The sequence below is a fragment of the Zingiber officinale genome, chromosome 1A (assembly GCF_018446385.1).
Source record: "Zingiber officinale cultivar Zhangliang chromosome 1A, Zo_v1.1, whole genome shotgun sequence".
Classification (NCBI taxonomy): Eukaryota; Viridiplantae; Streptophyta; class Magnoliopsida; order Zingiberales; family Zingiberaceae; genus Zingiber; species Zingiber officinale.
Genome location: NC_055987.1, coordinates 91795939 through 91820656, shown reverse-complemented (window position 1 = coordinate 91820656; position 24718 = coordinate 91795939). Strand labels below are relative to the sequence as shown.

The following is a 24718-nucleotide window of genomic DNA, read 5'->3' as shown; positions in this document are numbered from 1 at the left end:
TCTTAATAATTCATCCTAAAATTATAATTCATCATTATATTTCTTGAGAGAGACACCAATACTTACTCTTTAGGGAGTTTGATAATTTAAATTGTCATCTGGTATGTTATCAGGGTATCTGAAATAAAAACAAATATAGCAATAAAAGTAGTTGTTTCATCGACTAAAATGGAATTTTCTTTTCAAAAAAACTTATACTTAAGGAAAGGTAAGTAGGATACAAATAATACAGAGATGGATGTATACTTATCTACGAATAAACACTTAGAAATCACAATATATAATATATAATGATCTTATTTGAAAGTTGAGCCAGATAGGATATCAATGATAATAGCGAGAACATTAACGAAGAAAGGAATCTGGAATCTAGGGAAGAGGATCACTAATGGTATCCATGACCCTGTAAACACCACAGGCTAAGCACTTGGAAGCATTAGAGCGAGAACCAGGGAAGAAATCCTTAGCACAAGTCCTCCGATACTCAAGTCAGAAGAGAAGTCGAATGGAAAAAGATGAAGAACAGTAAATATATGAGCGTAAGTAAGAATACTGTCTAGCACGTACCTGACCAATAGAGAGAATCTTCCTTTTTTATATTACCTTTTGTAACCTCTGCAATCATAAGGTATCAGAGAATGTCACATGTCAAAGGGTGTCGGGTGAAAGAAGATGTACAACGGACTTCTATTAGGTAGAGGAAAGTTCTGCGGTTTGTATGTGACAGAGTATTGGAATATTTCCTGACGAATATCTATTATTTTCTGACAAGTTATTACAATTCCTTGACAGCGTTATCCTCAGGGAGTTCAACCGTCTAAGAGGTCGGCCGAGAGTAAGACTGGGATGGTGCCTGAGAGAAGTGAGGGGGACTGAACCCTAGAGTCCGACTGGATAATAAGCCAATCGGGGAGTAAGACTGGGATGATGCCCAGAAATAGTGAGATTGAGCTTAAGAGTCCAACCGGCTAATAGGCCGGCCAGGAATAAGACTCGTATGTTGATCCAGAGAAATGAAGGGACTGAGTCGGAGTGTCCGACGGGTTAATAGGCCAATCGAGAATAAGATTGGAATGATGTCTAGGAAAAGTGATGGAACTGAGTCCTAGGATTCAACCAATTAAGAGGTCGGTCAAAAATAAAATTAGAATGATATTTAGAAGAAGTGAAGGGACTGAGTTCGATCGACGTAAAGTTGAATAAAATTTAGACGAATGAACTATCAGGACATCTAGCTTTTGGCCATGAACGCCACCTCCCTGAGTTTTTCAACTGTCATGTAATCTTAATTATTATCTCCGTCTGATCCATGGGTCCCTTCAGTATTTCCTGTATCATATAGATAATATATAATTAAAAAAAACTAACACGAATTTTGTATCTCCCACTATTTATAGTTGATATAAAATTAAAATATCTTATTCCATTCGACGAACAACCCTGCGAATAACGGAAAAAACTAATACCGTTGCATCGTATCTCCTCCACTCTCTAACTAATTCGTTACCTTCCACGTCATCATCGAGATAACAGCAACTCGTACGTATCATTCGATTCCCGCCATCTCCGATCAAATCTTACATCAAACGCACCAGATATGCGCACATGTCCCACTGCTAAACCAACGGCCGCGATGGGCGATAAATGGCTCAAGAAACACGCTCAAAACCAAAAAGTACGCCGAACCACCCGGTCCGTCGTCCGAATCACCAGCTTCGTCGCTGAGCCGGCGTCTTCTTCCTCCTCGGCTATCGCCCCCTTCGTTGGAAAGCTCACAAAGTTCCAATCTTCTCCCTCGCCCATCCTTTTTCGCGGAAAAAATTCATAGTTTTCTCGCATGGAGCAATGGAGAGAGTGAGACCGAGCGAACGAGCTCCAATAGGGTGAACACGCACCGTCTGTTCGTCTAGCGCTAACCATAGGCCCCTGCTGGGAGTGCGGAGGAACCCTAACCCTAGCTCGCGGACGATCGAGTTTCTCGCCATTTCCTCCGCTGCAAATCCGGCCTAGCGTATCTATCTTACCTCCCCTGGATCGATCTGTAGATCTGTAGCCCTTCGCCGTCGTAGGCCCTCGATTCTCATTACCTTGAGTTTCCTTGTGCTGACTTGCCTTAGTTTAGCTGGCTGAACGGGCAATTCCACTATCTTTAGCTCCAATTTGGTATCGGAAGCTTAGGAGTCGGTTTGTATTTGAAATGCTGGGAGTTGGGTGTATGCTTTGCTGTTGTTGTACGGTTGTAGCGAGGGTTTTGGTTGATTGGTCAGGCGAGGCTAGATGGATACCTTGGTTACGTGGTTTCGGTTTCCATTTTTAGTGCAATTAACAATTTTTTTTTTTTTTGCCTCCTTGCTATTTGAACTGTTTTGCTAACTAGCAATTTATATGCTATTTTGAGTTACGTCTTCTGACAAAACTTTGAATTGGTTCTGATATTGGAAGCTAAACTTGCCATATTGTTCTTCTCTTGTATCCTAAAGCTTCAGCTACTCTGTTCCTCCTTTTTGTGGCATATTGACAAAAAGAAGGTGGTTCTTTATCATGCTAGGAACGAATCTCAAGAAGGTTCTCTTGTGGGATTAGTGAGCAGAGGAAATATGCTAACTGTGTAACACAAAGATAAATGGAGCATTTAGAATCCTTATGATCTTGATTCAGGAAAGAGCATGCAGCATAAAGGGCATTGTGGTGCTGTTATGGGTACACTATCAATATTCTCCATTACTTTTCTTGAAAAATTATGCTTTGGGCACATATACCTTATTAAATGTTCTTTACTTCCCATCACTTTGTCTGTGCTAATTATGACAAAATAGCTTTGAAATTCCAGAAAAAAATGTCCCTTTCTTCTCCGGAGCTTTTCTCATTAAATAGAATTGCTTTACAATTTATCTTTAGTAACAAAGTAAATATAGCTACCATATTAATTACTGATAATCTAATTTAAGTATGTACTAATTACAAATAATCTACTCTAGGTAATAATATATACACAGCTAATTAGCACAATTATGGCAAAGTAAATTCCATATTTGATAGGCCATAATATCTGTCATTGATATCCCCCCTCAAATTGATGCTGGATGATCAACAAGCATCAATTTGTCAATAAGAAAGTGATGACGATGTCGGGAGAGAGCTTTAGTAAACACATCAGCAATTTGAAATTCAGTGGTTATATGTGGAAGAGTGATGACACAAGCATCATATGCCTCATGAATAGAATGACAATCTACTTCGATGTGTTTGGTGCATTCGTGAAATACTGGATTAGCAGCAATTTGAATAGCACTAGTATTATCTGCATGAAGTGAAGTAGGTTCAAGTTGGGAAAACCCAAGTTCACCCAACAGTCCCCGAAGCCAAACTATTTCAGAACAAGCAGAGGACATAGCGCGATACTCTGATTCTGTGGAAGACTTAGACACCCGATCTTGCTTCTTACTTTTCCACGCAATAAGAGAGGTACCCAAAAACATGCACCAACCTGTAACTGAGCGTCGAGTATCAGAACAACCAGCCCAATCAGCATCACTATATGCAACCAAACGAATAGGAGAGCCCGCAGAGAAGAAAAGTCTCCGGGAAGAAGTGTCATGCAAATAGCGAACAATGCGTCGAACTGCAGCCAAATGAAGATGTGTAGGTGCTTGTAGAAATTGACTAACTTGTTGAACAGAAAAGGCAATATCAGGCCGGGTAATAGTCAGATAGTTCAAGCTCCCCACTAGTTGTCTATATAAAGATGGATCTGGGAGAAAATCACCCTCATCACGGCGATATTTAACGTTCACCTCTAAAGGATGATCAACAGAACGACCATCCTGTAGACCAGCCAAAGCCACTATCCCCTGAAGATATTTATGTTGGTGTAAGAAAATTCCAGCTGGAGTAGAGTGTACTTCAAGCCCCAAAAAATAGTGTAAAGATCCCAAGTCTTTCATATGGAAAGACCCCTGAAGATGCTCTTGAAGCTGAGAAATTAAGACAGAGTCGGACCCTGTAATAACAATATCATCAACATATACCAGGAGCAAGACGATTCCTTTTGCAGTTTTGCACAGGAATAAAGAAGAATCATACTGACTTTGGACAAAAGAGAAGTTAATAAGCGTAGAGCGGAACTTGTCAAACCAAGCACGTGGAGCCTGCTTTAAACCATAGAGTGAACGTTTTAGTTTGCAAACATCAGAAGAGGGTGTAGAAAATAATCCTGATGGTGGAGTCATATAAATTTCTTCCTTAAGATCTCCATGCAAAAAGGCATTTTTCACATCCATTTGTCATAATGACCATCCCTTGGAAGCAGCAATAGCAAGGATAAGTCGCATTGTCGTCATCTTAGCTACAGGAGCAAATGTCTCCTCATAATCCACTCCATACTCCTGGCGATTACCAAGTGCCACCAGCCTTGCTTTATATCTATCAATTGAGCCATCAGATCGTAGCTTAATAGAATATACCCATTTACAACCAATGGGCTTAACACCACTTGGGCAAGGAACAATATCCCAAGTGTGATTCTCCTGAAGAGCCTGAAGTTCATCCTGCATAGCTTTAACCCAACATGTCTGCTTAGTCGCATGCGAATAAGAGGTAGGAACTGTAGTATCAGCTAAAGTGGCAGAAAAACCATATTTATCAGGAGGATGACGAGTGCGAGAGGATTTTCGAAGAACCATTGGATTAGGATCGGGAAGAGTTTGTGATGGTGAGGTTTTTCGTCGTTGATATATAACGCCAGGTATAAAACGATCAGTTGATGGAGAGGTATTCTCAAAATGAGGAAGAAGAATACTTCCAGAAGGAGAAACATGTTGCGGAAAATAATACTCATGCTCAAAGAAAATCACATTTCGGGAAATACGCAAACGATTAGCAATCGCATCATAACATAGAAAACCTTTTTGAACATTGTTGTTACCCATAAAAGCACACTGTACAGATTGAGCTGTAAGCTTGTGACGCTCATGAGACGACAAATGGATAAAACAAACACACCCAAATGTGTGCAACATGTGATAATTAGGATGCATACCGAAAAGACGATAGTAAGGAGAATCAAAATTCAGTTGTTGAGAGGGCAACCGATTAATCAAATACACAGCAGTAGACAAGGCTTCCACCCAAAATGTAGGTGGAACTGAGGACTCTAGGAGGAGTGTGCGTACCATATCCAATAAGTGACGATGTTTTCGTTCAGCCACCCCATTTTGCTGGGGAGTATATGTTGGAACCCCAAGGTTGTTTTGGTGTGATCAACAAGTTAAGTTAGGTCCTGCGTTGTTTCTAACCTTGTGTCTAAGTGTGCAGGAGCTTAGGAGCACAGGTACTCGAGCGGAAGACGCAGTTAGCGAGAAGGACGGCACGCGGTGCGTCCGAGGGACGAGGTGCTGCGGAAGAGTACACCTGCGGACGAGAAGGAAGTGCGCGCGATGGTTCCGAGGTACGAAAGCCGGAGCGGAAGATTGCTCGGGGAGCAAGAGACGCATCTAGCGCGAAGGTCGGCACGGGGTGCGACCGAGGGACGAAGTCTGCGGATGAGTACACTGGTGGACGAGAAGGGGCACGCGTCAATTCCGAGGGACGAGAAGCCGGAGGGAAGCACGCTCGAGAAGACCGGAAGATGGGTTCGGGTGAGCCCTATTCCGGATGTCAAAGATCACCCAAGCAAGCGGAGCCGGAGCAGAAATACCCGGACCAGAGGAGAGTTGAACCGGAGAAGAGAGCACGGACTAAAAGTCAACTGGGTTGACTTTTGCTCCGGGGCGCCTGGAACTGTCCGGGGCGCCCGGAGCTGTCCGGGACGCCCGGAACTGTCCGGGGCGCTCGGAACTGACTTTTTCCCAGGATCGAGCTTTGACTCGATCCAACCGTTGGGGGATAAATTTTATCCCCCCAGGGCGCCTGGAATCCTTCCAGGCGCCCCGACCAAGGCTATAAATATAGCCTTGGTCCAGAAGCTTTTCAACAATCACGATCATTTTATTTCCAAACACTTGTATGTATTAGTTGTAGTTAAGCTTCTGTTTTCTGTGCCTAAACGCTGTAAGAGGCTTCTCCGCCTGAAGGAGTTTTTGAGCTTAATCTTCCTTGGATTAACAACCACATCGGTTGTAACCAAGTAAACATCTGGTGCCTCGTCTTTTCTTTTATGCTTTCATTTATCTGCTTAATTCATTTTACAAGTGTTAGCTTAATCGTTCGAGGAAGGGTTGTTTGTTTTTAATTGACAGGTTATTTACCAACCCTTCTAGCTGGCCCAACGGTCCTACAGTATAAGGACATGACCGTTGTGATAAAATACCTTTGTTTTGCAAAAGGGCTTGAAATTCATGTGATAGATATTCACCACCATTATCAGACCGTAAAATCTTAATGCACGTAGAGAATTGTGTCTCAATAAATGTCAGAAATTTTTGAAAAACAGTGAACACATCAGCTTTACTACGTAGAAAATATATCCACGTGAATCGACTATAGTCATCAATAAACGTCACAAAATATCTATATTGTGCATGGGAAGTAACTGGAGTAATGCCCCAAACATCACTATGTATTATCTCAAAGCATGTTTTAGCACGACCACCATGAGTAGGAAAAGGTAGAACTTTACTTTTCCCAAGTTTACAAGTAGTGCAGGCAAGAGGTAATAGATGTTTAAAAGACTGAATGTTGTCACTAAGAAAGCCATTCTTCATTAAATTAGATAAAATCACATTATTCGGATGGCCCAATCGTTTATGCCAAATATCAGCCTTATTTGCAGTAACAATAGAAGAGAAGGATAAATTTCTAGGAACAGAAAACTGCAACGGAAATAATCTTCCCACTTTAGGCCCCTTCGCGATCACCTGACCCGACACCTGATCCTGTACAATACAACCATCACGAGAGAAATGTACATCACAGTGATTATCAACCATCTGACCAACAGAAATTAGATTTGCAGACAACCCAGGAGAGATAAATACATGACTAAAAGAAGACCCTATATCACCAATGGCTGTAATTGGAAGATTACTGGCATTAGCAATCTGAATATTTTGTGAGCCATTATACTGTCGTACATTATGCAACAGATCAGGTGACCCAGTTATATGATTGGACGCCCCAGAATCAACAATCCATGAAGAAGAAATATTCATACCTTGGCCCTGAAGAGTAAGAGTAGAAAAGGCTGTGAGAATCATCTGTTGGACCATCTCTGGTGTAAGAACAGATTGATGGGTGCCAGTGACTGTAGATGTAGGACCAATAACATTCAGATTTGGAATAGTAGCTTGAAAAGCTTGGGTTCGTCGATTTTCCGGACGTGTAGGACACTCCTTGATAATGTGCCCATGTTGCTTACAATAGTTGCAGAATTTCTTACTACAGTTGTGAGCAATATGCCCAAACTCCTTACAACTATAGCACTGCAGTTGATCCTTACCACGGTTCCTCCCTTGAGCAGCATAAGCAACATTGATAACTGTAGATTTTTCTAGTGATGCACCCAGAACAGCTTGGGTAGCCAATCTTTGTTCTTCACGCAACAATTCTCCAAGACATATATCCAAAGAAGGAACCAGATTTCTATTTAGCAATCCAGCCCGAGCAACATCAAAGTCTGATCTCAATTTCATTAAAAATTGATCGTGTTTACTAACTTCATGAATTGCCTGAATACTAGCTAAGGCCTCCTTTGGTACTTTTGAATATATAATATTAGAATATTCACCCCAAAGATTAAGAAATCCAGAATAATATTGCTCAATAGAAAGATCACCTTGACTGAGGTTACCAATCTCAAGCTCTAGTTGGAATCGCCTTGCAGTATTATCTTGATGATATATTCATTTCAGGTAATCCCACATCTCCTTAGCCGTATTAAAAGGACGTAAATTGTTCACCATATGAGCTTCGATGGATCCGAGAAGCCAAGAGATAATTCGGGCATCCTTTGTCTCCCATTGACCAAGGTCCTTAGCGTTTTCAGGAGCCATTAAAGACCCATCAATGTGACCCCAAAGCTCCTTCCCTTTCAAAAACATCCGGAACTGAAATTCCCATGTTGCATAATTCTTTCCAGTAAATTTGATTGCCAAAGTCTCCGTAGGTATTCTTCCAGAAAAATTCTCATTAGCCATCCGAAAAACAAGTCAATCCAGAAAAACAGAAATCTTAATCCAAACTCTCAATCACAAGTCAATCAACCGAGAGAAAAAAAAATTGTTGATTGGAAATCAACCCAAAAGAAACAAACCAGAGAGCTTTAAGGGCAGAAGAAATTTCAGCCTTCCTTTGGCTCTGATACCATGACAAAACAGCTTTGAAATTCCAGAAAAAAGTGTCCCTTTCTTCTCCGGAGCTTTTCTCATTAAATAGAATTGCTTTACAATTTATCTTTAGTAACAAAGTAAATATAGCTACCATATTAATTACTGATAATCTAATTTAAGTATGTACTAATTACAAATAATCTACTCTAGGTAATAATATATACACAGCTAATTAGCACAATTATGGCAAAGTAAATTCCATATTTGATAGGCCATAATATCTGCCATTGATAAATTATACTCCATTTTGAACTTCACTTATGCCCCCATTATTATTTGGTTGATCCGACTTCACTGGAAAGACAACACTTGGTTAAAAGACTAACTAATTAAAATAATGTTTATGTGCTCCTTACCAATGGGAGCTGTTGATTGTGATGTAGAATTAAAAATCACAAACTTAGTTACTTCATTGATTATGATAAGAGATAATTTTTGGTTGTATTATATTGTTTTCCTCCTTTTACTAGTCTAGGTGAAAAATCTGTAAGTTGATATAGGGTGGGTTCTTATCTTCTTTTAATTAACTACTTTTGATTCTCATGTTCTTGTCTGTTATGGTAGCATTTGATAATTCAGTTTGTAGTACATAAGAACTAGATTGCTGTGCTTGCAGTGGAGTTTAGTTACACCACCCCCGGTATTTTAAGGAAGAAAACTTAGTGTGTGCTTATCAATTTGAAGTTGAAAATTTAGGTGGTTATGTATTATGTTAGGTGATTCAATGTCTTAAAGCAATGGTATGAATCCCAGTTTGAAAAATTCTAGTACTTTTTCTAATGGGTGTGCCCACATGAATTGTGGACCAAAAGTTTACTTTCTTCCATCTCCTTAGAGTGAGCATAAAGTTTGAAAGTTATTAACTCATTACGAAGTTTGTTAATATTGCTAGTGTCTTTAATCTAACTTATCTTCATATATTTTGATTCTAGGCACCTGTCTAGAAAAATACAAGTTCAAAAGTCATTGTTGTTTTCCTTTCAAGAAGATGCTCATGCTTGCTATATTTTGCATCTGATTTTCATGATCATTCTGAGGGGAAACAATGCAACTCATCCACAACATTGCAGTTGGCACTAAATTCATTTGAAGATTCCCTCTGATTCTTTGGTTTTTTGGACTTCTTATAAAATTTCTCTGTTGTAGATCACTGCTTCCTCAAAGATACCTGCCTTGTGTGACACTTTATAATCCAAGACACCATCTTCTTTATCTATATGCAGTTGTGGCAACAACAATTGTTATCTAAGGAGCTCCAACTCCAAGAGCTTCGGAGACGGCACCACCTTCAGCAGTTGGATCATGAAGCGAGACAACTGGTTCCACAGAGACAGATGTCATTTGTAGGAAAATCTGCCACAGGAGATCAGTTAACTGCAATGCGTAGTGAAATGTCAATCAACAATGCATATAACTACATGTAGACAAATAATTTTCCTGGAGACCTGTCCAACTTACCATCTACCTATGAGATGGTTATTGCTGGCAATATGAACTTGGTGCAGCCTAGTCACCCAACAGCTTTACAGAACCTTGGCAATGGTGATGGTACACTGAATTACTGCAGTCGAGCAATGCGATCCATGGGATTTATGCCACAGCAGAATGATCATTTTATTCATGGCTTGCCTGTTCCAGGCACTAGCAGTTTAGACCAATACTCTCACTTCTTAGAATTGTCTAATAATTGCAACAATTTGATAACTAATTCAGATGCAACCATTGAAGCTAAGTCATCGAATCCGTCTACTATTCAATCTGGTCCAGAATCAACTCAACGAGGATTCTTACACGACAACACATTGGATATGCATAATCTACAAGACAGAAATGCATATGTAAAATCTCCTATGCAAGATCTAGCTAATGGTGTTACAGTTGGAAAGTTTCAACAAGCTAGCAATCTGCATCTCCATGATCAGTTTCAGGAATTTCATGGTAGGCAAGAACAAGATGCTATGCCTACTAATTTACAGGGGAAGCAAGTATCAGAACTTGGGAATTCGCCAAATGTTGCTTGTTTAGATCCAATGGAACAAAAGCTGTTGTTTGGCACAGATGCTGATAATAACTGGGGAGTTTTATTTAGTGGAAGCCTTATGTCTGGCATGGATGGCAATGTGCATGCACAACAAGTAGATAATGATCATTATGGTGCATTTCCTTCTATTCAAAGTGGGAGCTGGAGCGCTCTTATGCAAGAGGCTGTTCAAGCTTCCACTAGCTATAAAGGGCAGGAAGAGTGGAGTGGGTTGAGTAAAACTGAACCAATAAGAACACTTTTGTGTGCAACTGATGATGGGAAACAATCAATTGGCTTGGATGATGACAGCTCTTACAATCAAGTTTCGTTGATAGCACAACCTTTTGCAACTCCAAGCTCCTTGACTGGCAATAATCGTCTTCTCTTGAAGACTGCTCATGGAGAAAATAGTACGGCAACAACTGAGGCTTCCCATGCGTGTCTAAGGTCTTCCTTGCAAGAAACCAATAGCAAAGAGTTTGGAAATAGTCAGAATCAATCCAGGCTAGTAGAAGGTGGTGTTGAAGTTAGGATTTCTTCAGCTAGTGAGAATGAAACCAAACTTATAGGTGCTATTCAAGCTAAAATTCCTTTTTCTATTGGAATATGGGATGGACAGTCCATTGAGCAGAACCATAACACTTCAGAGAACGTTCAGTTAAAGTCACAAGACAATGGAAATGGTAATCTTGGCCAACAGAACTTGCTCTTATCCAATGTTTCTTTTCAGCCTGTCAATAGCTTAGGTCGCTGGATTTCTAGTCATGCAACGGAATCGAGAGGTGACACTCCTTCAAGTTATGATAGGATCCCTGAAAATCATGTTGATCAGGGTGCTGGAACACAATTTGTCAAACCAAATATTGCTTGTCTCAAGATGCAATCAGAAGATTCATTAGCAGGAAATTTAGGGTCTGTTAGGCACCCAAATTCCCTAAAATTGAAACACAACATGCATCAACAAGCTATGGATGAACAAAAATCTGTTTTTGGAAGAAATTTTGCCTGCAATATGTATGTGACTTCTGACGTTGTCAAAGATGATGAAGAAAATCAGACTCAGTGTGATTTGTCAACTACTCCTGCAGCAGAAGTATTGAGCCATAACTTTGAAAGCCAGAATTCAATTCATCATGGCCAACTTTCAATGGGACCTAACATCTTTCAGAACTCAGCTGGTAATTTGAAGAGGAAAGCTGAGCCTTCTTTCCAACCAAATCACCATTTAAACTTACAAAGTCTACCCAACTCAGTTTTCAGTGGATCAAATAACATAGGCCAATCATTCAATGGGAATTCACATTTTGCTGGTCATGTTGTTGGTAACAATCCAAATGACACTAGTGAGGTAATATAGTTGGTCCTGGAAGAATATTCATTCTCTACCTTTCACATCTTTCTCTAGAATTCATATTTTAGATATTTTAATTCAATTCCAAATTGAATAAAAACTTCTTTTCCTGTAGGGGGTTCGAGTGGAAGCTGAGCAGCCATCTATAGATGCAAAACCTCTCCACCCCTCTAGCAGTTCTTATGATGAATCAAGAGCTCAATATACACAGAATCAAACCATTTCTCAAGCAAGGTACAATTGTTTTTTCTTTTAAGAACATTTATTTAAGTCAACCATTGTTGTGACATCCTAGATGATTTCCTTTCTATGGAGCATGATTTTAATAGCTGAGTATTTCATGACAGCATGTGCCATGCATATCCTGTTTTATAGGTTTACCCTGGTTAAATAGTCATTAGCATGCATTTTCCATGCCTAATGGGACTGGTGGAATAGACTGTTCAAGTTTGATTCTATGCTACTATCAAAGTAATATTTTGTTGTATGATTCTAGAACTTAGGGCATGGTTCTTATGAGGGCAGGAAACTAGAAAAAAAAGGGAACATATATATTTCCCCAGCGACACTGTCCCTCTCTTTCCTTTGCGGAAAAAGCTGGAGGGAAGGAAAATACTGAGAAATCTTCTCTAGTTTTCTTCTATATTGCTTCTATTCAAAAATAAACATTTTTTTAAAAAAATAAATATGTTTTTTTTATGCTTTTCCTCTGTATTTTTGACAAGTTTTGGAATTTAAAGTTTCCCTCTCTTTTTCCTTCTCTCTATGGAAATGGTTGGATGCAAAATGTTTTGCAATATTTTTCCTTTTTTTTCCCAACACATTTTCTTTCTTTAAATACTTGTTCCTTCTTTTGTAAGAAACATGGTTTTAAGAAACATTTTTTTGGGCTTTTTTTCTTTCATTTATTTGTTCACTCCTTGCTGCCAAGGCATCTGGTGTTGAGATCTAGCTGTTTCCTTCTTTTGTAGAAAACCTGGTCTTAGAAATTTTTTTTTTTCTTTCATTTTTTTGTTCATTCCTCACTGCAAAGGCACCTGATAATGGGTCACAACTTTGCACCCTTTTCTTCCCCTCAATTTCTTCTCTTCATTTAATTTTTTATGTTTTTAATTCAATTTTTTATTTTCTATTACGAGCTATGCGTTCCGATCTTTCTAATCCTAGATTTGTTTTTTTTTTTTTTTTATTTATTAATGGCAGCAATAATATGCTTGAACTTCTTTACAAGGTTGATCAGTCAAGGAATGAGAATTCTGTGAATGCATCTGATAAGGCCATACTAGTTGTTGCCAATGTTCCTGCTGCCAGAGTTCACTCTGATTGCTCTTCTAACTCAAGAGGGTTTGGATTGCATCTGGCTCCTCCATCTCAGAGGCAATCACTGCCTGACAAAGACCCAATTTATCAGAAGCTCTTGAATGGTGATATGATTGGACAATCAGGCTATGTAGAGGCTGGATGTCAGGATCAGTCGCAGTCTAGTCATACTTCTTTAGGTCAACCTTTGCCTCCCCTTGATGAAGCATCTGAAACAGCTAATGGGCATAAGATTTCCAGCCTACCAAGAGAACAAGAGAATGAACACTTGGAAGCAAACAAGTATTTTAACTCATCATCAGTCACTGCTTCTGATTTTCCTTTAGCACAAAATCATCAGCAAGAGCATCTCCAATTTCCGCAACAAGATCGTTCTGGTGTACAAGGTCGCCTACAGCAGCAGCAAGGTCATATTTCTAACAGAAACCAAGATAACGAAGGTGCACTCATGAAGCAGCCAGAAGATTCTAATAATACAGCTGTAGCTGGCGAATCTTTTCAGGCATTGCCTATTTTGTCTAGTAGATTTTCAGCTTCTGGAGTTGCTTCCAATGCTCAAAATCATATAACTTGTGGTTCACAATTTTTCTCTGGAAGGGCAGATCACATGAAACCAACATTTGCAGAATTTTCTCAAATTACAAGTTTTGGCCATCGATTACCCTCTGTAGACACAAAACAAGTTTTACAATCTTCAGAATCAGTTATGTCTAACCAAGCTGGCTTCTCAAAGCTGCATAATGTGTGGACGACTATATCAGCTCAACGACGTCAAGCCGGCATCACTCCTATACTTGCTCCAAATGTACTTCAGTCCATAATAAATCATGGAAGGGATAGAAGTTCGTGGGGCATGCCAAAGGCTCACAGTCAATTGAACAAGGAAGAAAGTGCTCCTGAACTTAGCACTTGTTCTTCAAACTCACGGAAAGAAGAGAATTCAGCTCATGTCAAATCCTCAAATATACTTGAAGAGAAGATGGATGTTGTTTCAAGGGCAAGTAATATGTTCCAAGGGGAAGAAACAGCAACCTTAGATGGAGGTTCTAGCGTTTCAGTATCATCTCTTGTCTCTCTGCATCAGCAGGATGTTAACAAGGCTAAACATGAACACAATCTAGCTCTTAGATCTCAAGACTTGCTTTCTTCTCTAACAAGTGTTATTTCTTCTAGGAGCAGTGGCATTTGTGAACACATGCCAAAGCCCTCAGATGGTCAGCAGAAAAACTATTCCTTTCTCCATCAAATACAGTCCACAAAGGCTTCTGATTCTGATATGAACACATTGGCAGAAAACATGCTGAGAGGAACATCTTTTAATACTCCACAAATGAACTTAAATGTAAATCAGAGATTTAATCACAGGGACAATCCACATTCTAGATATCTCCCTGATGTTAAAGTTGTGGAAGCTTCTTATGTTTCAGATGCCCAAATGTTAAACTCTAACTCAAATGTCCATAAAGACAAAGATCCTAGAACATCAACAGCAGGACAGGATGACCTTCAATCACATATTCATCCCCTCTGCACAAATTCCACAGCTACTGCATCGGGGGGTAATGATTGCACACGCATTAGTCCTCACATGGTTCCTACCTCGTTTGAGCATTATGGAATCTACCAAAATGGCAAGATGGTTGCTCTTTATGATGCTCAAAAGAGTGTAACCACTTCAACACAGCAGTACTCACTCCAAAATGTTACTGCAGGGATGGAAGATAGTGTTATAGTTGAACAAAGACTTGATAACATCCATGCTGGTGGTTACAGGGAAGGTGCATTGTCCTCCAAGACATCACCCAATGAATCATCACCCTTGTTACCAAACACCAGTGACCATGGTGCAATTTTAAGACCAAAGAAACGTAAAGGTGTGACAATGGATATGCCTTGGCATAAGATTGTCACTGAATCCCTACAAAGCTTGGAAAGCATAAGGTACTTTTTAGATGGCTGCTTTAATGTTGCTCTATAGAGTATACTTTTCTTAAGAACAATGATTTGCATTTGGTTTGTTTGATAAATATGATCTTTTTTCCCATCTAGTATGGCAGAGTTGGCTTGGAATCTGTCTGCTGATAGATTGATGGAGAAGGTTTGTTCATTAACCAACAATTCTTGTCTCAATCATTTTGTTGCAATCTTTAGCAGGACTGCTTGAGTGAATTTTGTAGTTCTTTTTCTTGTAATTGTTCGTTGAGTAGGTAGATGATGAAGCTGAAGCTGTGGAAGATGGTCCATCATTTCCTCATTCGCGAAGAAGGCTAATCCTGACAACTCAGCTGATGCAGCAACTTGTTCCAGCTTTACCATCTGAATTGCTGAACAGAAAGGCAACTTCAGCTTATCAAAGTTTGTCTTTTGTTGTAGCTAAATCAGCACTTGCAGATGCATGTAGCATAGTTCCTTCCTCAAAAAATGATTGGCATGAACCGTTGGTAAAGCAAAATATGTACGCTCCAAATTGAAATTCAAGATCTCACTATATAATATTTGAGATGCTAAACTGTTCTATTACCTGTAAACTAGGGAATGCCACTTTCTAGAACTTTTTATACTGCTATTTAATTAGATATTCTTTATCTCAACTCTCTAGGATGCTTGGACAGCTTGGGACTTCAAACAAGTTCACAGAGGATTCTGTTACGAAATCTAATAAACTTCAAGCTGATTTCTCAAGGTGGGCAATGGATAATAATTTTTATAGATCTTTCTTTTCCTTGACAATATATTTAACCATTTTAGCCATTCTTATCACCTGAACAGTACTTTACAAAAGATGACATAAAAGCTTAACATGACTTGCATTGTTTTTGACAACTGATATTTTGGTTGTATCTGATACTAGTGGCTTCTGATTTTGTCTTTACATTAGTTCAAGAATGGGGAATGTACAGACTAGATTTGTATTCAATTATAATAGGTGTAATCTTGTTTTCTAGGGGAATAAGCCACAAGGCAACACACATGCATGCGCACCCACACACACTATACCCACCCACATCACACACAACACAGTGGAAGAAACCACAAGGCAATCCACATGCAAATGCATTCATGCACACCCACACACACCCATACTCACCCACAAGACACGTACACACACAACACACACAAGGGAAGAAGCCATAAGGCAAAGCACATGCATACACATCTGTCCACACCTATGCATGGACACACGCATACCCACCCACCCACAACCCACAAACACATCACACACACAAACACTTGCCAAAAGGTTGAGTTGTGCCAAGCCCAACCCATCATGTGGATTGGGCTGGGAAATCTCCTCTTGGCTCGCAGATTGTGCTCAATATAGTTTTAGGTGCAGGCTGTGTTGAGCATGCCAAGTGGTTGTGTCGGGGGCACGACCCAAATGGGCTAGCTTGCTTATTCAATTTGAGAGTTCTATGACTATGGTGGAAATTGAATCCAATTGAATAAAGTAATTGGAAATTTTTCACTCAAACCAATTTTACCACTTATGCTGCAATTTACCAGAATCCATTTCAAGCAAATTTGCATAGGTTTTTGTATGGCTGAATTACTTATCATTGGTTCAATTAGAGGCCAATTTGCTAATCACAGTTTCAGGATTGTTTTGCTGCATTTATTCTGTAGTTATTGCTTTGCTAATGTGGTTACTAATTTGATCAAGAAAATTAGTTCCATTCGTTTTAAGAAAATCTCTCTCTCTCTCTCTCTCTCTCTCTCTCTCTCTCTCTCTCTATATATATATATATATATAGTTTTGTTTATATTGGTTAGTGTTGATATATATAACTGATCAGAATGGTGCAACTTTGGTACCATGCCACGCGAATACAATTTTGATATTTATTTATTTATAAATATAAATTTATATTATTTAAAAAACCATTTGCACTAGTTGGCAAAATATCAAATTCTTCGGTTTGTAATTTGATTATGATTTTAATATATAAATAACTAAATAGAATCAATTAGTTGATTAAAATCAATTAACAGATAAATTAATTAACTAAATAAATCAATTAACCTGTTAAAATCAACGAAATTAGTTGATTCAATTATTCAAAAACATGTACTAATTAATAAAACAGTACTAATTAAATAAAGTGTTGAATTTATTAATTACATATTGTGGGGAAATATGATTTTGTAACTATGTATATATTTTAAAACTAGACTTAAATAAACTATGTATAAAATATCATAACATAACTAGTTGCCATAAAAAGTTTGTTTTTTTAGAAAAGTTAGAATTTTAATTGGGATATTTAGGAGTTTTATTAGAACAGCTTTGGTATTTATGAAAGACGAGTCATATTGTCAATATACAAAAAGGGATTAGGATCCATGAATTGGATAAGGTTTTGAGTTGATATAATTTTTAATTTCCGTCATGTAGTATAGCTCATCTTTGTATCCGTGATTTTTTTATAGATGCCATTATTTGGTAGTATTGGCATACTTAAGCAATTATCACCGGCATGATTTGACAAATTTGTGAGATTTATGATTGCTATGGGGTTTAGACAGAGCCAAGGGGATGATGCATTATTTATGAAACACTCTTCTACAAGAGGAATTGCAACACTCTTAGTGTATGTAGGACTTTGGTATTAAGAAAGTTGAAATACTTTCTTGGGATTGAGGTGGCTCTTTAAACAAGACATTTTTATCTTCCAAAAGAAATATATCATACATCTCCTTAAAATAAAGGCAACACAACTCAAGTAAATAGATCTAAATCTCATACTTGGAATGACTAAGGAAATGTATCAAAGTATGGAAGCAAAATTTATTTATCTGTCTCATTCACGATAAGACAGCATACACATTAGTATGATTAGTCAATTCATGCATATCTCAGAAGTTCATATCCATAAATTTTGGAATAAGTCATGTTATCATTCTATAAAAAGGGGTTTCCATATATTGGATAAATTTTTAGTTAATACAATTATCAATTTTCGACATGGTTAACATCAATTATTTGCACAATACATAATACTTCCATATTAATTAATAAATTGATTATACTATATTAGATAATTATATATAGTTATACATCACATATATGTATTATCAATTAATTACATTGTAATTAATATATATAGTTTTAAAAAGGGGAAAGAAGTGAATTGAAACCCCCCCCCCCCCCCACTCCTTTTTATATATGGTGAATGTAGTTCAAAAGGAGTGGGTATAGTTTAAAAAAGGGGAAAGAAGTGACATTGACCCCCCACTCCTTTTGAACTATATTCACCACCCCCGTCATGGTTGTGGTAGTTAAATTGGACTGTTGGTGAGACTCATAACCTTATGAAATCTCCTTTGACGACCTTACTTGATTTCTCCTCACCAACATCAATAGATTCCTCAGTCAAGTCACTTGATTTCATTTTATTCCTAAAGCTTCTGGTGTGCTTTTCTCCTTGTTTTTTAAGCTTCTTCTCACTCCTCTTTCCAACCACCCCTCAAATATAAATTTTGTTTAGATTGATTTCTTAGGTTAATTAATTTTAGTTATTGTTGGAAATGTGAATGAAATAAAGAGGTGGAGACGAAGAGACTATTGTGCATGGGTTGTTAGTTCCACATTAGAAGTCTCTTGCATTTATTGTTGGTTTAAATTATGGCACATGCATTGATGTTGTAAACATATACATGGTGAGAGACTCTTTCACGCATGAGTGTGCAAGGGTGGGTGCAAATTTAGGGCCCGGATTGTACTGAACCAAGGTTGACTCGTGTGCGAGCACGACCTACACATGTTGAATGTCAGACTGGCCGAGGCAAGATTTGCCCAAGTGAATGAACTAACATTTTGCCAACTGAATCTCTTTTTGCTACCTACTCAAGAGTGTAACGAAAGCATTAATATGAAATTAATGACGATTTCGTAACGTCTCGACATTAATGGTGATATTAAACTCATTAATGGTGACTTCGTAACGTTTCGACATTCATGACATCATTAAATCCATTAATAATGATTTCGTAATGTCTCAACATTAATGAAGACATTAAACCCATTAATAGCGATATTAAACCCATTAAATGACTATAATTTGGTCATTTATTGCAGGCAATGTGAGAGCTCCTATATAAGGAGGTTGGATCTTGGGCAAAGGATAAAGAGCGAGAGCGAAAGCGAAAGCAAAAGCAAAAGCGAAAGCAAAAGAATTCCTCCACCTTCGTTCCCCGATTCTTTTCTCTAAGTCGTGCATCCGTTCGGCTGAACCACTCGTGATAGTACTCGGGTGCATTCTCAGTTCACCACGAACAATCAGTGCTTGGTTGCGTGCGTGGTTTTGCCGTTGTATCCTAAGAAATAGACGACCCGAGAGAACCTCAAAACACAGTCGGAGGTGGGATGAATTTGTTTCAAGAAAACTGCGTTGAACGCAGACCTCGGTATCTTAGTCAGTGAATTTTCTTCCCGATTCGATGATCGACTTCCGATTCTGCTACACACCGCATCAACTCTGCAACTAAGACCACCGGAAGCTTGGCAGAACCAGCCCCACTAGCAGCCTGAGATTATCCGCTCAGGTCATCTCAACAGATCAATTAGAATTGATTTTGTGTAATTTCAATTCTATAATTTCCCCAATATATTTGGCAACAAATTGTCCAACAATTATTATATAGTAACCATCTTTTAAAGTGTCATTCCATATCATCAAAATGGATATTTTTCTTGGTAGATGTAAACCATATTGTTTTAACACCTTATTGTCAATATCACTTTTATGCCACTGAAATTATGGATCCATATGCACTGGCATATCCTTCTTAAACCATGTGTATATGCTTTTAAAACTTTGATTTGTTCTAGTTAGGAACAATTTTGCCTCTGCTTATATTATATATACTAAGTTTATTCATACCAAGTTGTGAAAACCAACTTCTATGAGGAAACACAATAAAATAAGAATATGGTGACGTGGGAAAGAAAACAAATTGTAAAATAAAGTCTAATTGGATTTTAAACTTGATTTTTTATTGATTAGTAAATTGTTGACATATTTAATCTAGTCTTGTTAATTTTTTTCGGTAATTAATTAGAGGAATAACTGAGCTCCTGATTATAGTTTAGCGTGTCATCCAATATGGTTATTTATTCCCTAGTTTCCATTAGGGTTGCATCTATAAAAGAAATTTAGAGTCCTTGTAATTTCATTTAATAAGAATTTCTACTTCTTTCTCCATGTGAGAGATATCTTTGGAAGCTTGTTTGCCTCAATCGCACTTCTATGCTAGTTCTTTTTTCCTTTGGCAAGCCTTACACAAGGATAAGCCCTTTCTGTGGGGAACCAAAACTACTTCTTGTCTTTGTGCCAACCATCTTATCAGTTACCAACACTCCACTTTCAGCCCCCTTCCTGTCCATCATATCATGCTGCTCTTCGAGTTGTAGTTGAGTGTTACCTCATCCTAACAATTTCGTCTACCAACTCAATGCTGACAAACCTCCAATAGGGATTGCCTACGGTGGCTCATCCACTTGCCTACATTAATAGGAGAACCTACTAATGTAATTGTCTGACCCTCGCATCTTTTTCCATCTGCACTGGATGCTTCCTGCATTGGCGAGATTTTCTCCTTGCACCACAACTCGCTGGCCCTGCGGCTTCCATTAAGATCATTCCCATTGCAAGCCCAATGATACTTAGCTATTTTTGCAAGTTTGTCTAACAATTTTAATATTTTGCAGGTTGTTCCTCTGTGAAAAAACACTATGTTATTATGGCAACAAGAAGGGTAGTCCGGTGCACGAAGCTCCCGCTATGCGGATCCCGAGGAAGGATCCATTGTACGCAGTCTTATCCTGCTTTTTGCAAGAGGCTATTTCCAAGATTCGAACCCGTGACCTTTTGGTCACAAGGCAACAACTTTACCGTTACGCCAAAGCTCCCCTTCTTATGGCAACAATAAGCAAAAAAAAAAAAAAAAACGTTGTCATTGTTGCAAAGATATCCTTTCCTCAATTCCATCTAGGAATCCAATTTAGATTTTTACTTATTGGCATGCCTACTACTTAGTACCCTTAGTTTTATAATTTTCATTAATTGTTAAATCTCCACATTAAGTACAATAAGAATCTTCACCGTTAGAGAGGTAGATATTAGGTGTGAGCTGGTAGATGATAAACTTAAGATCTTACAATCGAAAGTGGAAGACTTAGAACAATTGAGGGATTATGTTGCTAGTGTAATTGATAAGATAGTTAAGGACAATAGTAGGACAAGAGTGTATATCATACATCTAATGTGGCTTCATGATTATCACCTAGGCATTACTCACAGCAGCACCATTATTTTGCTTTTGCTGAAGTGGATCACTTTTTGACACTTTTAGTTGATTGAGGTTGCTAATTTGCTGATATCCTCTAGTGAAAACACCCAAAAGTATCTAATATATTGGAGAAGACTTTCCAAGATTGATGATGCTCAGATCATCAAAGGTGAACTTCGCACCTATGTGCAGCAAATGCCGAGTTACTTAAAGAAATGGAGTGGCAGACACCAGATCCATCAAAGAGGTGCCTACACTTCACACATATGTGCAGTGCTACCAAACTTGATTTGGATAGTCTCATTTCCTCACTCGACGAAGTTGAGTTCTTGGTGAGGGGAGAATGTTGCAGAAAATGAAACAAATTGGAGAATAATTTGAGTCCAACTGAATTTTAAATTTGATTGTTTATTGTTTGATTAATTGTTGAGGGATTTGGTAATTTAGGATTGCCACCTTTTCTTGTTTTGCAATTAATTTTAGGGTAATTGTGCTCCCAATTATGATCTAGCGTGTTCCCTATTTGGTTATTTAATTTTTTTTAGGTTTGCACCTATAGAAGAAACCCAAAGTCAGACATAATTTTATACTTCTAAATTAATAAGAATTTCTTTTTGTATATGTGTGTGAGAGTTCTCCAGTTTGTGAGAGGTTGTTTGCCTTAATCGCCCGCTAGGCTACGTTACGGAGTGACAAAAATGGTCACATGCCCTGTGCCATTTGAAGCTTTATGATTACCGGTATTTGTATTCATCAAATAAATTGAACTAGTCTGGATCCTAAATTGCTCAAGTACCCTTAGTTCTTTAGCCAATAAGAGCCAAGAACATGCGCCTGTGTTCATTAGAACAATACCTTTTATACCCTAAAACTTGGTTTTACCGCTGGAGAGTGGATAGAATAGGCAAAAAAGATTAACAGTGGAAAAGGATCAACAATAGAAAGGAAAATGAAAGAAAGAGGGAAAGAGGGGAGGAAAGGAGAATAAAAGGAACTTGTATTGCACAGCCAAGCCTTGAGCTTGCGGTGAGCTTGTTGGTGGGCTGTTGGTTCGCTGGAGCCTGTTGGAGGACGGATCCTCTGGTCCGCAAATTGCGGACCAGAAGATGATCCATTTTTTTAGACCCTTGATTTAGATGGACCATCCCGGATCCACAATTTGTGGACCAGAAGATCTCTACTGGAGCCTGTTGTTGGGGTTTGTGATTCACTGGAAAATTTGATTAGGGAGGAACAAATTTTTTGGGGGGACGAGAAAATGGGCAAAAATGATCTAGCTGATGAATTTTAGATCTGTCCTTCCCTTAATTTTTTATGTGAAGTAAACTGATGTAACTGTCTTCACTCTTGTGCAATCAATCCTTTACCTGGCCTATCTATCTAGAGGAATAAACAGAGTCGAGCATTTGAATTAAACAACATGCTTGTCATAAGATAATATGTAGGCATTAATAAAATTCGCTGATGTTAAGCTTTCCTTCTTTAGGTGGTAATCATATTAAAAAGTGAGCTTGTAGAGGAGTTTGCCATCTATCTTCAGGGACTTGATTTACCTCTAGCATTGTCAACCTATATCTGTTTGTAAAATTCTGTTAAGAGAGAAAAACAGCTTGCTTCTCTGTTTCAGTGGTGCAAGAAGGCTCTTATGGTTGATAATTCATCAAACACCTATGCTATAAGCATATAAGAAAATTAATTACAAGTTTTCTATGACTCTTTCTTAGCTCACTTTTAGATATTCTTCGTTTTGCACCATCCAGTCACTTTTACCTAGCAATTACAAAAAAAAAGGAGGATCATGCTAAAGTTTTCCTCTATATTTAAAGTTTTCCTCTATATTTCTCTATTTTATTGAACCAATAGATACTGAAATTTGGATTTGTATGATCCTTCTATAAATTTTATTGTTCTAAAACAAGCATTTCTTACAGTTGGAATATCCATTATGTAATGTCCCAAATTTCTGTACATAGATGTACCTAATCCTTACATTTTTCATTACTGAACATATTTCAGGATGGAGAAGGAAACTTTTCTATTAGATGTACGGTTGGAATGTCAAGAATTAGAGAGGTTCTCCATAGTCAATAGGTTGGCAAAGTTTCATGGTCGAACTCATCCTGATGCAGTCGAAGTTTCTGCCTCTGGAACTGTCCCTCGCAGAACCTTTGCACAGAGACACATCACCGCACTTTCCATGCAAGGAAATCTTCCAGACGGGGTAATGTGTTTGTCACTCTAGGTCAGTGATAATTTCTCCTTGCCAAAATGGCAAAAAGCCCCACCAATTGTCCATGATCATTCAAGCACTCCCCCAGTGAAAAGTATTAGATAACACTTAGCATCTGATCCACCAACGCCCAGTTGAACACGAGTCGAGGGGGCAGGTAGTCATTATTCTGATTCAACTACCTCGTAGGGGTGTTGCATTTGAAACAGCATTGATTCTTGATGTTTAATGCTTCATTAAATATAGGTATTTGTATATCAATGAAGAAGAAAGAAAGAAAGAGTAGGTCTTCATTTTCGAACAGGGGATGAGTATTAGTATGATTACATATTTTAAATTGAAATAAACTTCAGAATTAGGGCTCTTCCCTTCTAAAGGAGAAGTAAAACAAAATAAAACATCTTTGTCGTCCTTGGCAATTAGTTGTAAATCTTGGTTTCTTCAGATCTTGTCAGTTTTCATGCTAAAGCCTTTTTGGAAGATGTATCTACAATTTCAGCTACGATAGCTGTATATCTTTGTTCAGATGGTGCTATTTTTATGAGGTTTTTATTCATTCAGTTGATCTCGAGGTAGTTTAGGATCAATATCATCAGGATGTAACCCTAGTGCAACGATATGATTTTTCATTCGACCATTGTACAATTCAATGCATTTACAAACGCACTTGAGGAGCACGCTGCTACTTATTTTTTGGGAGTAGATGTCATTGTTGATCTGTTACCAGTTAAATTGCGCAACATTCCATGGCCAAGGAGGGTGCTGAGGTAATAATACTAAACTGGACATGAAGTTCATTACTGTTATTTAGATTTTTTACATCAAGTCAATAGTTTTGAAGTATTGTTATGGGGAATTAATTCAGTCATTTGACTTTAAATTACCTTCTGTTTTTTTTAGTTACCAGCCCATATCTCCTGTAGTCTGATCATCCCATGCATCATGGCATTTATTTTTGCAGTTTCTCTCTTTTAGCTCTGTATCTATCTATCTATATATAGAGAGAGAAAAGGACGATGATCTGTTTTCTTCGCTGCCCTTTCAGAACATTGTGTATTAAAACTTTTGTCTGTGTTTTTTGTTTAAAATTTTGCAGTCTTTGTTATATGCTTTATACAAGTACCAGTATTAGTTATTTGATTAATTCTATCAGTGATCTCAGTGAACAGCGGCAGAGTATC

The 24718-nt window shown here is 38.2% G+C and overlaps 2 protein-coding genes across 8 annotated transcripts; one reads left to right on the top strand and one right to left on the bottom strand.

Annotated features, from left to right (window-relative positions):
- Positions 1-1689: 1689 nt before the first annotated feature.
- On the top strand, positions 1690-24410 carry LOC122026894. Of its 7 annotated transcripts, none has more exons than XM_042585626.1 (10): positions 1690-2011; positions 2549-2700; positions 9257-11695; positions 11814-11932; positions 12902-14959; positions 15068-15116; positions 15226-15473; positions 15618-15701; positions 20727-20825; positions 23324-24410. In XM_042585626.1, the coding sequence occupies exons 3-10, from the start codon at positions 9797-9799 to the stop codon at positions 23547-23549; spliced, it is 4782 nt and encodes a 1593-aa protein (XP_042441560.1). In that variant the 5' UTR covers positions 1690-2011; positions 2549-2700; positions 9257-9796; the 3' UTR covers positions 23550-24410. The 7 variants fall into 7 exon arrangements, with proteins under 7 accessions (XP_042441560.1, XP_042441576.1, XP_042441568.1 ...); XM_042585642.1 differs by having other exon boundaries at positions 1690-2700; positions 9257-9393; positions 9471-11695; XM_042585650.1 differs by having other exon boundaries at positions 1701-1779.
- On the bottom strand, positions 3069-4280 carry LOC122000105 (uncharacterized mitochondrial protein AtMg00810-like). Its single transcript, XM_042554649.1, has one exon. It carries the CDS (start codon positions 4278-4280, stop codon positions 3069-3071), a length of 1212 nt encoding a protein of 403 aa, XP_042410583.1.
- Positions 24411-24718: the final 308 nt, after the last annotated feature.